This window comes from Talpa occidentalis, unplaced genomic scaffold (genome assembly GCF_014898055.3).
Source record: "Talpa occidentalis isolate TD23 unplaced genomic scaffold, MPIMG_talOcc4v2.1 talOcc4.7, whole genome shotgun sequence".
NCBI classification, from domain to species: domain Eukaryota; kingdom Metazoa; phylum Chordata; class Mammalia; order Eulipotyphla; family Talpidae; genus Talpa; species Talpa occidentalis.
This window is the reverse complement of record NW_023605083.1, coordinates 122,616,682-122,630,726: the sequence shown is the minus strand read 5'-3', so window position 1 is coordinate 122,630,726 and position 14,045 is coordinate 122,616,682. Positions and strand designations below refer to the sequence as shown.

Genomic DNA, 14,045 nt, shown 5'->3' with positions numbered 1-14,045 from the left:
TCCTGCGAGCTCACAGGCGACAGAGGGAAATCAGTAGTAGCAAAGGGTGGTAAAGGGAAAACTCAGCTGCTCCCAAGTCCTGGTTGGCAGCTTTGTTCCTGTGAAATGTGTGTCACCGACTATGTTAGTCCACATGAGTAAACCGCAGCCACGGGTCTCACTGGAGAGGGGACTCCTAGTTCTGTTGCTGCTCTGCAGAACACAAACACCCTGCGCCTCATCCTGAGCAAGTTTGAGAAGTGGTGTAACTGGGGCTCGGGATGCTGCTTGTAACCTGCATCTGGGCCAGTTCAGGTGGCAGTGGGTGTAGGGGCGCCCTATACCACCAAATGGTGCTTTCAGGTGGAAAGCGAACAGCAGAAGATACCCCTGGAGGGGTTGTTTCTAAGCCGTGGCCGCAGGAGGCCAGGTGGCAGGGGCTTCTTGTGCACGTGTGCACCAAGCACTGTTTTGCTTTTTTCTTTCCTGAAAAAGAGGAAGAAGAAATAAAACATTTTCTAGAGTTAACTTTTGTGTTCTCAAGTATTCCAATATGGTCTTGTAGGCAACTGGGAAGGCATTTTGAACTTTGTTTTTTAAATTTCTTTGAAGAAAAAGCCCCAAAAACAAAAACAGAAAGGGGAGAAAGCAAAACAAAATACTCACTGCCACCCCTTATACCTCCTTCATCCTTTCTCCCACCCCCTACCCTCTTCGCCTCTAGTAACCTCAGTTTGGTTGTCAATGTCCACTAGTTTATTTTCACTTTGCTTTCTCAGATCATTTAGTTTCCTTATATCCCCTACATATGGAAATCTCCGATATTGGTGTTTATCTTTCTGGCTAATTTCACTTTACCTAATTCCCTCAAGGTCCTTTCATGTTACTGCAAGTGGGCAGGATTTTGTCTTTCCTTATAGGAATATTGTTCCATTTGTATATATGCACATCTTTATCCAATCACCTGTCAGTAGGTAACTTAAGTTATTATAATCAATGATGAACCAACTACAACTATTATATCGCTAACAGAGATCAGATGATGAAAATGTATGCATGTTACTGATGTCTTTCATCTACCTTTGGGGTAGAGCTTATTCTCAATTAATAGATGAGGAAACTGAGATTTTTGGTGGGGTAGGGAGGAGTGGGCTAAATAACTTGCCCAAGTTCACAAAGATAATGAGTACTCACCGATTGTTATGTTCCAAATGAAGGAGGTCCAACTAAAATAGGCTTAAACCAAAAGTGTCTTACAGTATACGGGCTCACATAAGAGGGGAGCCCACGGGCTTAAAGCTACCTGCATCTGGGGCTCCAACAACACCCACCCCAGCCTTTAATTTCCTGTCCTTCTATTTCAGTGCTATCTGCCATTATCATATCCTCAGATATCCTCAGCATAGGTAGCAGTGAGTGCCTGTAGCGGCTCTTTTATTCTGCTCTACCTTGTGATCAGCATGGGGAGGACTCGTGTCCCATTGTTACAGGGCAGGGAGAGGGGCAGCCCAGACCCCACAAACCTGCCTGCTCTGAATGGGTTCTGCCATCCACCGCACCAACACAAAACATGAGACTTTAATGGGAAGGAACTTTAATACAGTTAGAAAATAATACAGGAAAGGAAAAGAATACAGTTTCTAAATCAAGCACCCAAAGTTACCCATCCCCTCGTGGGTTAAAGTTCACCCAAGCAGGATTGGCCCAGAGCAAGGCCCCAAAGCCTGCCACAAGTCTAAAGCACCTCCCGGCGGGGACCCACAGAAAAGGATCAGAAACAACCAGACAAGTCTGGGAGGAAAAGAGCAAAATCGAAATCAAGACAAAAACCGCCACTGTCACCTCCCCACGGGTCTCTCACCCACATCTGTGTCACCCAGTCCACGACCAAAAGGCAAGCGCAGTTTCTTCACATGTCTCTCAGCTCTATGTGCCTCCTCCAGGTCTCCTTCTGCCTCTCCATCCTGCTTTCTTTCTTTCTTTTTTTTTTTTAATAGAGGCATGTTTTACTTATTTATTTATTTGTTTGTTTGTTTTGTTTATACAAGCACTGGGTACAGTCAGAAGCGCGGGAGGGTGAGAGAATTCACCAGAGCCAGAGCGGGGAGCAGAGCAGGCAGAGGGACCGAAGTACACTACTGAGGGGAGCGGCGGGCGGCAGGAGAGGTCTGCGCGCCATGTGGGACCCTCCTCTGGTGGCCGGGGAACAGCCGGGGATCGAACCGGCGCCACAGAGGCTGCGGGCAGCTTCGCAACCCAGCGCTCAACCGCTGCGCCACCGAGGAGGCCCATCCTGCTTCCTTTCTTCTTAAGTCTCCTCTGCAGCTTCTTCTCTCCCTGCTCAGATTCACCCAAGGGAGGGAAACTGGAACCTCCCCCTTTCCTGGGGACTACCCTGTTACACCATGACTGCAAAGATGATCATTAGTAACCCCAACAAGCCTGCCAGCAAGCATCTCAGAACAAAGCCTCAAAAGCTCTCTGATTGGCCTGTTCCTACCATGTGTCAGGGAGGACACTCTGATTGGCCAGCCATGGTCACGCACACTGAATCACAGGGAGGAGGCTCAACTCAAGTTAGGAGAGGTTCCCGGTACCAGAAAAAAGGGGGCTAGGTCAGGAGGAGTGGCAGATCATAGACTGAAGCTAGCTGGAACTAACTCGAAAGCCTAAACTCTTGACAGGTTTTCACATGTTCATAGATGCCGCTGTGTTAAATAAAACACACATTCATTTAAAAGCAGTGCTTCATGGTGATTTTTCTCCATTTAATAGCTACTAAAGGTATAACTAACTACTTACTGTCATGAAGAGGTCCAGAGACCATTCTGGCTTTGAACACTAGAAAGGGATTCTTTTTTTTTTTTTTTTTAAAGATTTATTTATTTATTTATACAAGCACTGGGTACAGTCAGAAGCACGGGAGGGTGAGAGGATTCACCAGAGCCAGAGCGGGGAATAGAACAGGCGGACTGACGAAATACACTGCTGAGGGGAGCAGCGGGCAGCAGGAGAGATCTGCACGCCATGTGGGACCCTTGCCCGGCGGCCAGGGATTGAACCGGCGCTGCAGAGGCTGCGGGCAGCTTCGCAACCCAGCGCTCAACCGCTGCGCCACCAGGGAGGCCCTAGAAAGGGATTCTTAAGTGAGGATATGCTTCAGCCAAGACAGCAAAATGAGAAGGGAGCCAGGAAATGAAGTCCCAAACCAGGAAGCCAAGGGAGCTCCAGCGGGACAGCTGTGTCATGCGCCCAGGGGGTAACTAGAACACATAGCAGAGAGGCCCTGCGGGGAACTGCTGCGGGCACTACCTACTGGAGCACAGGTGAAATGGGGTAATGGCAGGCAGCACTGAAAGACAGAGAAATTAAATGCTTGGGGGTGGGGGAAAAGATGTAATCAGAGCACATTATTAAGCTCTGTGGTGAACAATATTTACAATAGCCATGATTCTGTAAACGCTGTTAATTAACTGAAAACAGTGTCCTAACCTCAAGAATGGACTGGGAGTTGGGGATATGAAAGAACTAACCCTTTGGGGAGGGTCCTAGGAAGTCAATGGACAGGGAATAAAATGGTTTAATCAAGTAGAAGTGCAAGAGAGTGGAGATAAGTCCCAGAAGATTCAGCTAAAAGTGAGCCTTTCCTACCCCCAGAGCACCCAGGCCCAGTGAGGCCTGGGTGATGGGCTGGGCTCAGGAGGGTGGGGGGTTAGTGGAGGCAAAGAACTGCCATGGGTCACTATGTTTCATCAGCCTTTGATTTTCTCTAATACTATGTGAACTGTAAACGATATGTGTAACAAGACTTTTGGGTTATTTTGTGATCTTTATTTTGTCCTACTTTATTGAGGTAAAATTGACAAATAAAAAATTGTTTAATCCATTTTTAAAAAGAAAGTGGGATGAACCAACTTCCTACAGCAGAACCAAGGAGAACACTAGCTAGTCCAGTGTTGAGAGATGGTTGTATTAATACTGGTTTGATGATTGCAATCAGATGCCAAGTCAGGCTGTACCTGAGGCTCAAACAAGAGAGGGTCTCACTCCAGAACATTTAAAGGCAGGGAGCTGACCCATTGGGAGGTTGAGAATTACTGAAAACTGTAATAGTAATAAACAGCTAGTCATCTTGAAATGCTTATAACAGACCAGAAAATATCCTAAGGATATTATCATATTTAATCCTCATATCAATTGATATTTCCCCAATTTACAGATGAGGAACCAAGGTCAGAGTTTTTGAAACTTCTCTGAAATCATACTCTCTGGCTCCTCAGCCTGACCCTGAGAAGCCATCGGGTATTGTGACTTACTTCTCTTTTCCTATAACATTCAATTTAGAAGTTTCTAAATTGGGGACTGTGAAAAATACTGACACTAGAGCGGCTCTCTCAGATAGTCACATACTTGTTGGGTTGCCCTGGCCCTGCTCAGTTTAGGAAAAGTCTAACAAACAATACGGGGGGGGGGGGGGGGGGAAGGTGGGATTCAAACCTAAGCTTCAAAATCCACTTCTCAGCCACTCAACTGTGCTAGAATCAGAAAGAGCTGGGTGAGATTTCTGCTTCAACCATTTATTAGTTGTGTTGTTAGGGGGAAATGATGTCCTGAGTTAATCCCATACAGGCTTTGTGGACCCCACCCCCACTCCAGACTAAAGCCATCAAGACATTGGGAAAGACAAATCCCATCACCACCAAGGGAGGGTGGCTGGGACCTGAGGGTGGAGTTGGGCAGCCAGGTTGGATATAAAAACCAAACACGTGGACCTTGGGCTCTCTGGCTCGCGATCGCTCGCCTCCTGTCTTCACCGCTCCTGGCTGGCGGCCAACTCTGAGAGCGCCATTTTGGGATTCCTGATCGGTGGATCGGGTAGGACTCATTTAAAACTTTGTCTCCCACTTTTCTCCCAGAGCTGTACATTTCCTCATTTCCCCTTCCCTTGTAAATAAACCTTTTATTAACCTTTCACGTGTGCCTGCAGTAGAGCATTGATAAGTCCTTTTAAGCGCACGGGTGAGGACCCACAGTCAGGCACCCCGTTTTGTATCGGGGTTGCTCTACAACAGTGTGGCTGTGGGCCCCCCAAGTTCCTTACTCTCTGTTAAGCTGGTATTCTTATTTGTACCATGGGATAACAATGGGGCCCACCTTCCAGGTAACCGGTCAGGAATAGAAAACAGATTACAATTCCTACGAAGCAAACAGCAGGGACTTCTTTTTTTCACAAATGGTAAACTTCTCACCCCTCATCAACCAGGTTAGGGCAGAGATTCTCACATTTTATTATGCTTCAGAGTAGGGTGTGGGGGTAAGGGGTCAAGCCCAAAGTTTGGATCCCATCCTAAAGTGACTCTTTAGGGCTGGATTGGGGTCAGGAATCTGCATGCTGGACTTATCCACAGGGGATTTGGATGTTTGTAGTTCTGTTAGGGGGAAAGGATGTTCTGAGCTAATCCCATACAGGCTTTGTGGACCCCACCCCCACTCCAGACTAAAGCCATCAAGACATTGGGAAAGACAAATCCCGTCACCACCAAAGGGAGGGTGGCTGGGACCTGAGGGTGGAGTTGGGCAGCCAGGTTGGATATAAAAACCAAACACGTGGGCCTTGGGGTCTCTCTGGCTCGCGATCGCTCGCCTCCTGGCTTCACCGCTCCTGGCTGGCGGCGAACTCTGAGAGCACCATTTTGGGATTCCTGATCGGCGGATCGGGTAGGACTCATTTAAAACTTTGTCTCCCACTTTTCTCCCAGAGCTGTACATTTCCTCCTTTCCCCTTCCCTTGTAAATAAACCTTTTATTAACCTTTCACGTGTGCCTGCAGTAGAACATTGATAAGTCCTTTTAAGCGCGCGGGTGAGGACCCACAGTCAGGCACCCCGTTTTGTATCGGGGTTACTCTACAACAGTTCCCCTGTCTAGCTCTGAGTAACTCTGGATAGTGCTTGAAATCTAAGCTGACAGACCAGTGGGATGTGAACTGGCTTTGCAAACGTCTTGAGCCTTTCCTGCACTGGCCTCCAACTTGTGTGTGTGTGGGCGGGGGGGGGGGGGGGGGGGGGCACGGCCCCTTTCCTTTTCTTCCTAGTGTAACAGGGTGGTCCCCAGGAAAGGGGGAGGTTCCAGGTTCCCTGCCCCACCCAAGGAAGGGTGGAGCTGAGCAGGAAGAGGAGAAGCTGCAGAAGAGACTAAGGAAGGAAGCAGGATGGAGCCAGGAGACCTGGAGGAGGCGCATGGAGCCTAGAGACACGTAAAGAAACTGCGCTTGTCTTTTGGTCGTGGACTGGGTGACACAGATGTGGGTGAGACCCGTGGGGAGGTGACAATGGCAGCTTTTATCTTGATGTTGATTTTGCTCTTTTCCTTCCGGGCTTGTCCGGTTGTTTGTGACCCTTTGCTGTGGGTCCCCACTGGAAGATGCTTTAGACTTGTAGCAGGCTTTGGGGCCTTGTTCTGGGCCGATCCCATATGGATGGACTTTTACCCACGAGGGGATGGGTAACTTTGGGTGCTTCATTTAGAAACTAGATTCTTTGCCTTTCCTGTATTGTTTCCTAGTTTTATTAAAGTTCCTTCCCATTAAAGTCTCATATGTTTTGTGTTGATGCGGCGGATGGCAGAACCCATTTAGAATAGGCAGGTTTGCGGGGTTTGGGCTGCCCCTCTCCCTGTCCTATAACACTAGTTTCCTTGTGAACTCCTGGTGCAGCCTTCCACCCCTGGGCTCAGCCTGCATCCCCTGCCCCCAGAGACTTCCCTGCTAGCCCCTTCCCTGGCAATCCCCCTCCAGCCACCTGAAAGGCTCAAATCCCAAGTCACCTCCAGAATAATTTTCAGGACTCTTCTCTAGCCCCAAAGCACTTTGCAGGTTATCATGAAATCACACGGTGATCTGAGATTATTTCCTCTAGCTGATGGACTCAGGGCCGTGTACAAAATCTGTGGAAATGCACACCATGTGCGTGCATTTCACTCTTTCACCCTTCAGGGTACTGGGACTTACTTCTCTTTTTTGAACATCAGTAAAACTCTGTCTAGAAGTTTCTGTCTTCAATGCTATCTCAAGGGGCCTACGAAAAGTACTGTCAGGGTGGCAGTGTCTTCCACAGCCCAGGTTAGGCGAGATAAGCGCCCCCTGCGCCCCGCGCGCTGCAGCGGGCTGTGCTCGCTCGCCGGGCTGATGGGCGGGTTCCAGAACGCCCGCGGGGACCAAGAGCTGCTCCCTCGATAAAAGGTGTAATCAAAACATGTTTGTTTTTCCTGAGCGCCTCCAGGCAGGAGGTTCCAGTTTGGGCTCGGTCTCTGATGGCTTCGGGGAGGCAAAAACAAGGCGGGCGCTGCTCCATTGCCAGGTGCGCAGCCTCGCCGAGGGCGGCCCGGTGACCGCCCAACGTCACGAGAAGGTGCTGAGCCCAGGCGAGGCCCGAAGCCAGGACCTAACCTGACGCAGCCCCGTGCTGGGCGGCCGAGAGGGACGCGGGGCGTCCAGCAGGGGCGTCCGGGCCTCGGCGCGGGGCGGGTTACGCAGCCCTGGGCTGTCCGGACAGGCCACGCCCCCCCCCGAGGCGGGGAGCCCGCAGGCTGCGAGCGCGCTGGCCCCGCCCCTCGCCTCCCCTAGGCCCTGCGATTGGCTCCGCGTGCCGGGGGCGGGGCCAAACAGTGCGCCGACGTGATGGCGTCAGGTCCCGCGGTCGCTACTTCCTGTTGTCAGTGGCTGCGAGGTCGCTTCGTCTGGTCAGCGGCTGAGGGGCTGCGGCCCCGGCAGTGTCCCCGCGCCTCCTCCGCTCCCTGTGGTGAGTTAGGGGTCCCGGGCGAGGCGGGCTGCAGAGGGCGGCGGGGCCGAGGCGCCAACGGGCGAGGGGCCGCAGCCCGCCGTGATCCCTAACCCTTGGGTACCGGGGTGTCCTGCTTCGGAGCCCTCGCCCTCCCGGCCCTCGCCCCGCTCGGACCCCCGCGCTGCCGCGGCCGCCGCCCCCCAGCCCACCCACGGCCGCCCCTCACCGCTGGTCTCGTCTAAATGCAGCCTCATCCTTGACCCCTCTCCAGCCCATGTCCAGCCCGGGTGTCGGCCACTTCCCTCCGCCTCCCCCAGCACATTTCATTCTCACCCTCTACCTCTCTGGCGATCCTAAGACTCCCCGCAAACCTGGAGACCCGCCGTTCAGGTTTCCTCTCTTCCGCTTCAGCTTCTTAATCCCAGGCTCCCACACACCCCTGGTCAGCTCCCCAAAGTCTTCTCATCCTAAACAACACCCACCCCCCCGGCCCTCTGTCCCACTTCCATGGAAGACCACCACCCAAGGAGAGGCCCCGCGAGCTCATCCCTTTCTTGATAACTGATCTCAGCCCTTTGCCAAGATTTATGTGGATTGTGTCTTCAACAGATTCAACCCCTGACTTCAAGGCCACCCTATACTTCCTTTCCCTCCCCAGCCATCCCCAAGACACCCTCTTCCCTAAGACTTTGATAAGCTGCACCTTCCTCTTGCTACCCCAGTTCCTATCACCCTCACCCAATCTCATTAAAAACAAGGTCTCCATGAACTTTCGCCTCTTCTGTCCCATCTTTACTCTTCACCCCAACTGTACGTTCATTCCTCCTTGACCCAACCCCCATTCAATCTGAGACAGTACAGAGTCTCCTGCCAACCCCACAACCCACCCTGAACAGCCAAATCCAGGTGCTTGCTCAGAGCCTGACAGAGACCAAGCAGCTTGAATGGTAAGTGTAGAGGGGTCGATTCCCACCCCTAACCCCCACCTTGGCACAAGGGTTTTTCCTGGGTATCTGATCCCCTGTACCTCCCCTCCGGAATTGTTTCTAACACTCATATTAAATTAGTTGTGCCGGCTGCTGGTATGGAAGATATCATCCAAATACTTGGAAGGTGAGGGATGCCTACTTACCAGCTCACTCAGGCTGGGGCACTGGAAGCCATCACTTCCTTTTGGCTGGTGTCCTGGGCCAGAAAAGCAGGGAGTGCTGCGGTGTCCTGGGCCAGAGAAGCAGGGAGTGCTGCTGTGCACCGTTGGCTGAGGTCACAGCACCATGTCTTGTGTGCTGTCCTGACACTTGTTAGAGGACCCCTACCCAGTGCTCCCAGCCAGAACTGATTGCCCATCAGTCCCAACACAGAACACAGGGAACACAATGGGTGTCAAAGGTGATGTTACGTGTTGTGAAGAGAATAAGTGAGTGGGTCCTGGGGAGACTGAGGTCTAGGTAGGTACAGAGGCAGTTGAATTGCTGTCTCTCTTCACAGGTGCTGGATCACTTATGTGGCCATTGTGGTTACCCCTGAACGCAGGGAACTGACTTATCTCAGAGTAAGGAGGCAGGGGGACATCCCTGACACCCAGGCCTCATCCTCAGCATTTATAATCTATCTCTTTTGCACATTTTTGGGTGTACCAAATTTTGGTAGCCAGGCTTCAAAGGGTAGGACATTTGGCAGCAAGAGGACCCATTGTCTTTGCTTGCCTTGTATGGTCTCATTCCTTTGACAACTCAGTACCCCTCTGCCTTCAGTGCCCCCCCCTTTGTGGTGTGATATATCTGATCAGTTTCAGCCTGTTGGCAGCTTGATTTAATAGAAGGCGTTCCACGGGAAATCCCCCACGCCCCACTGCAGAGTGGTCTGTCTCAGTTTCTCAGTCTGTGAAGTGGAGATAACTGCCTTGTGTCTTATTTTTATCAGTGCATTTAGCAAGTATTTCTTGAGTATGCTTGCTCAGCACTCAAGTATTTCTTGTGTCCCACTGTGTGCCATGCACTGTTGTAGGCACTAGGAATGCGGTGATGGTAGACTTGGGCAGAGTTCCTATTTTCACTCATTCAGAGTTTGGTCTTCGCTAGAATCCTAAGACATATGGAATGAGAATATAAGAGGAAGGGATGAGAGGAAGGTGGAAAGAAAGGAACCCAGAGTTCTCCAGCCTCATATTCCTGCCTTTTACTCACTTGGTCTGAGGGATCATAAGCTAGAAGTTTCTCATCCTCGGTTGGTATTTGCTCAAAGGCCTACTTCTTTCACCACACACACCACCAACCCATCCCTCACAGGACACTTGTTCAGAAATCCCACTTTGTTCAGGTGGATGAAGGTGTTTTTTACTCTTTTCGAACTCCCATGGCTCAAAGATCAGCTGCCTGTCTGAATCAGAAGGGGACTTTGTCATTCTTTTCCAACCGATAACTTTGTCATTCTTTTCCAAATGAAAAACATGATTCATCAATGGGTATAGCAGCTGGATGGCTTAAACACCAGGCTTTGTTTTGAGTAGCTAGGCACAGGATTGGATCCAGGCGGTAAGCAGGAGACTGTTGAAAAATGGCTGGGAAGTCTCTAGGGAGAGGATGTTGCTGTTTACTCGTGCTTGAAGTGTTTTGAAAGCAGTAAAGCTGCCTCATCCATTTCTTCTTTTAGTGTAAGTCTCATCTAAGCTATTCTCTTTTCTTTCTTCCTTGATCTGTGGAGGAAGTGAAATTGGACGTACAGTATGTAGAAGGCTGGGCAGTGTCATGCAGAAAAGCTGCCAGGACAACAGAACATTTCAGAGAAGGCAGCTGAAACCTAGGTACCAGGGGCAGTCCTGGGCTCAGTGGATTGGCATTACAGATCTGATCCACAACATTGTTTCTGGTTAATTTTATTTTATTTTTTTAAAGATTTATTTATTTATTTATACAAGCACTGGGTACAGTCAGAAGCGCGGGAGGGTGAGAGAATTAGCCAGAGCGGGGAGCAGAGCAGGCAGAAGGACCGAAGTACACTGCTGAGGGGAGCAGCGGGCGGCAGGAGAGGTCTGCGTGCCACGTGGGACCCTCCTCCGGTGGCCGGGGAGCAGCTGGGGATCGAACCGGCACTGCAGAGGCTGCGAGGGCAGCTTCGCAACCCAGCACTCAACTGCTGCGCCACCGGGGAGGCCCGTCTGGTTAATTTTAGGCCTTATTTAATAAAATGGAGGATCTGGGTGCCGAAGAGCCCATAAGTAGTATGTTTGCCTGAAACACTTTGAAGCAGAGACCTGAGACACTCTGAGCTGGCGAAGGGTGTAGGGTTTGGAATGAGGAAACCAAAGAATTCTGCCCCTTCCCTGAACCCCTTTCTACTGAGCCTCAGTTTTCTCCTCTCTAAAGCAGGAATGATCATCTTTCTCTCACAGGACAGTTGTCAGAATGACATGGATCAAGAAGCTTGGAGGGCTGTGTAGGGGTGAGTCAGTGCTCAGGGGAGGCACCTTTTCCTGCTAAACCACCACAGCGAGCAGTCAGAGTCCTGTCGCAGTATTGCCTGAGTCTCTCTTCATGCCCTTCAGCCTACGTCTCTTTGAAAACACACTTCTCTGGTTTGGTTCTTGGTGTCAATAAAGAGTGTTGTAAGGAAGTGAAACTGGCCCCATCGAATGGTAGATTTGGGGTCTAGGTTACCCCAAGGGTGATAGAGCACTCGCCCAGCAGTCTCTCCTTCTGGTTCCTGTTCTGCTTCCTCCTGGGAGTACTTTTGTTCTATTCTGTCAGTCCTGCCTGCCCGAGGCATTATGGTACAGACATGTGCAGGTTAGGTTTTAGCTTCCTGGATAGAAGGTGTGTCCTGAAATGTGGCCAAAGTCTTAGGCCTATTTTGTCAATTGTCAGGTGGTGGTCTGAATTCTTCTGGGCTCTTGTCCGTCGTTTTGTGGCTTTTGTGACACAGTTTGGGGAGACTGTTATTTGCTCTTGTCTAGCTGCGCTCCCTCTGACCTCGGCAGTTTACTGTTTTTGTTTTGTTTTTTTAGCAGAACATTACTGGCTGAGCACTTATTGATAGTTCCTCCTTCCTCCAATAAATACTCTTATTATTCTTCTTTAATTAGTTAATGAGGCCTTAATGGACCCAGGCTGCTATTATTCAGACTGTCAAGATCTGAGTACCTGGCCTTGTGGCTGACTGAGGGTGGGACACTTTGGCGCTTGAGGACTGTGGCAAGAAGGGGGAGATCCTGGACTTGAACCCTGGCCTGCACGGGATAGCTCCGAAGAACCCAACCTCTAGGGTTAGGACTTTTCCAGAAGGACACACCCCTTTTCCCAATCCCCTGGTGGGTGGGGTGTAGAGCTGGTCTCCAGAAGAGGGCCCTGAGAATTCTGGGTGGTGGCTGGTGGGTGAGGAGGGTGTGGTGAGGGGTGAGGCAGTGAGACGGGGGCTGTGGCCAGGGAGGGGTCTGCCTCACTCTGAACCTAGAAGGCTCTGCGGAGGGCATCCTCACACACACCTCCCGCTGCGTGTCCTTACATGGGGAGATGGGCTCTGGGTCCTGTTTACCCTCTGCCAACTCCAGGAGTTGAATGATAGCATCTTCTACCATTTGGGGCCACCCCACTTCTCTCCTTTGCAACCTCAGGCTCCACTGCTCTCCTGGGGGAAGAGGTGATGCTCACGATCAGGAGCAGGTGGTTTCCCTCGAACTGGGGTTGGAATCATCCTCGGGGGCAGGTGGCAGAGCCATAAATCCACTCTGGGCTCTCGGGCAATTCCCTAGCCTGGGCCTGCTTCTGTTTCTTAACTGTCACATGAAGATAATAAAGTATCACTTATAGAGGGGTCATGAGGAAGGAGTGAAGCAATATATGTAAAGGTTACAAAACCCATTTAGCATGACTTGGTTTTATTAGCTTCTTTGGGCCTTGATTTTTCTGAGAGCAGTGAGAGCAGGAATCTTTCTTGGTTCTAGCTCTGTGGTCACTAGAGGCCTGTCTAGATGTGACTGTGCCTGCCAAGTCCTGGTCTGTCCAAGTTGCTGAGGTGGGGTGAGGCCAGCCAGCAGCCCTCTCTGGCTCAGGCAGAGGCCTTTCCCCCCATCCCAGGAGGAAGCCAGCTGCCCTGAGAGATCTGACTATGTACTGACTTGGGCAGTACATTCTTTGTACTGCTGCTCATTTAGGCACTTAGCACCTTTGTTAGATTTGGCGTTGCAGATAGCATTTGCACATATACCTATCAGGCCCCATGTTGGGTATTTTCCACAGTCTTCATCTGACAGTTCTGATAGGGTGTCCCAGCATGCCTAGCTGGTTAGTAGCAAGTCAGGGTTGGAACTGGTGATCTCCCCTAGACATCCCCCTGTGTTGTTCCAGCTATACCCCCGAAGCCCATAGGAGAAGTATACTGTGCAAGCGCGCTCCCCTTTGAAACTATGCCAGTTGTGCTTTTTCACTGCTGAGCTCGCAGGCACTGGACTGGCACATAAGTCGGGGGTAGGTAGTTGCAGGCCCAGACACAGAATGTGAGTCCCTGGTACCTGTAGGTGGTGGCACCTTCCCCGTTTGGTGTGACAAAGTGCCCTTACCACCTACTCCTTGGGGCAGACCCACCTATGGCTCCCAGAGCCCCTCATCTCCCAAGATCTAAACCCTCAGACTTTTTCCCCTTCCTCTCTTCCTTCCTTGACATCCACTTTCAGTTTTTTGTTTTTCGGTTTTTGTTTTTTTTTGTGTGGGACCCTCGCCGGCAGCCGGGGAACAAACTGGTGCTGCAGAGGCTGCGGGCAGCCTCACAGCCCAGTGCTCAACCTCTGCGCCACCAGGGGAGGCCCACACTTTCAGTTTTTACTTTTTGTTCAGAGGCCTTTCAGTTGCAGTTTTGAGTACAGTGGCTGACCTGCCCCTGGGGTGAGTTGGGCCCTTGCTCACCTGCCAGCCATCTCTCTCTGCAGGTGTCATGTGATGCTCCATGGGTGTTGCTGCGTGAGTGGAGATGCTCTCAGTGGTGGAGAATGGACTGGATCCCCGGGCTGCCATCCCGGTAGGTGGCACGGGAGGGTCAAGGAAGGGGGAGAGATGACAGGACTGCCATCTCGGTCCCTTCTCTCACTTTGAAATGAATGTGCACTGTCTGGGAAGAGAGGCCTCCAACTGAGAAAAAGTTATAGCAGAAGCAGGGTTTGAGGAGATCTGCCCTTTCTAGATTATCATTTTGGTGACCCAGTGAGAATTTATGAAAAATAGTGGGGAGTTAAGATCAGTTACTTGAAGGATTTCCACTCAGACCTTCAGCCCTGTGTGTGCTCTTGGGCCTAAT

General features: G+C 50.9%; 1 protein-coding gene across 3 annotated transcripts in view; it reads left to right on the top strand.

Annotated features, from left to right (window-relative positions):
- Positions 1-7,683: 7,683 nt before the first annotated feature.
- The window catches only part of PLEKHM1 (pleckstrin homology and RUN domain containing M1), a 43,806-nt gene continuing 37,444 nt past the window's right edge, over positions 7,684-14,045 (top strand). Inside the window, exons 1-3 of one of the 3 annotated variants that reach the window (XM_037495441.2) lie at positions 7,684-7,778; positions 8,617-8,707; positions 13,681-13,769. In XM_037495441.2, the coding sequence (XP_037351338.1) occupies positions 13,722-13,769 (48 nt within the window). In that variant the 5' untranslated portion in view covers positions 7,684-7,778; positions 8,617-8,707; positions 13,681-13,721. Of the gene's footprint in view, positions 7,779-8,612; positions 8,708-13,680; positions 13,770-14,045 lie in introns of all 3 variants that reach the window. The other 2 variants (XM_054688680.1, XM_037495440.2) reach the window with 2 other exon arrangements.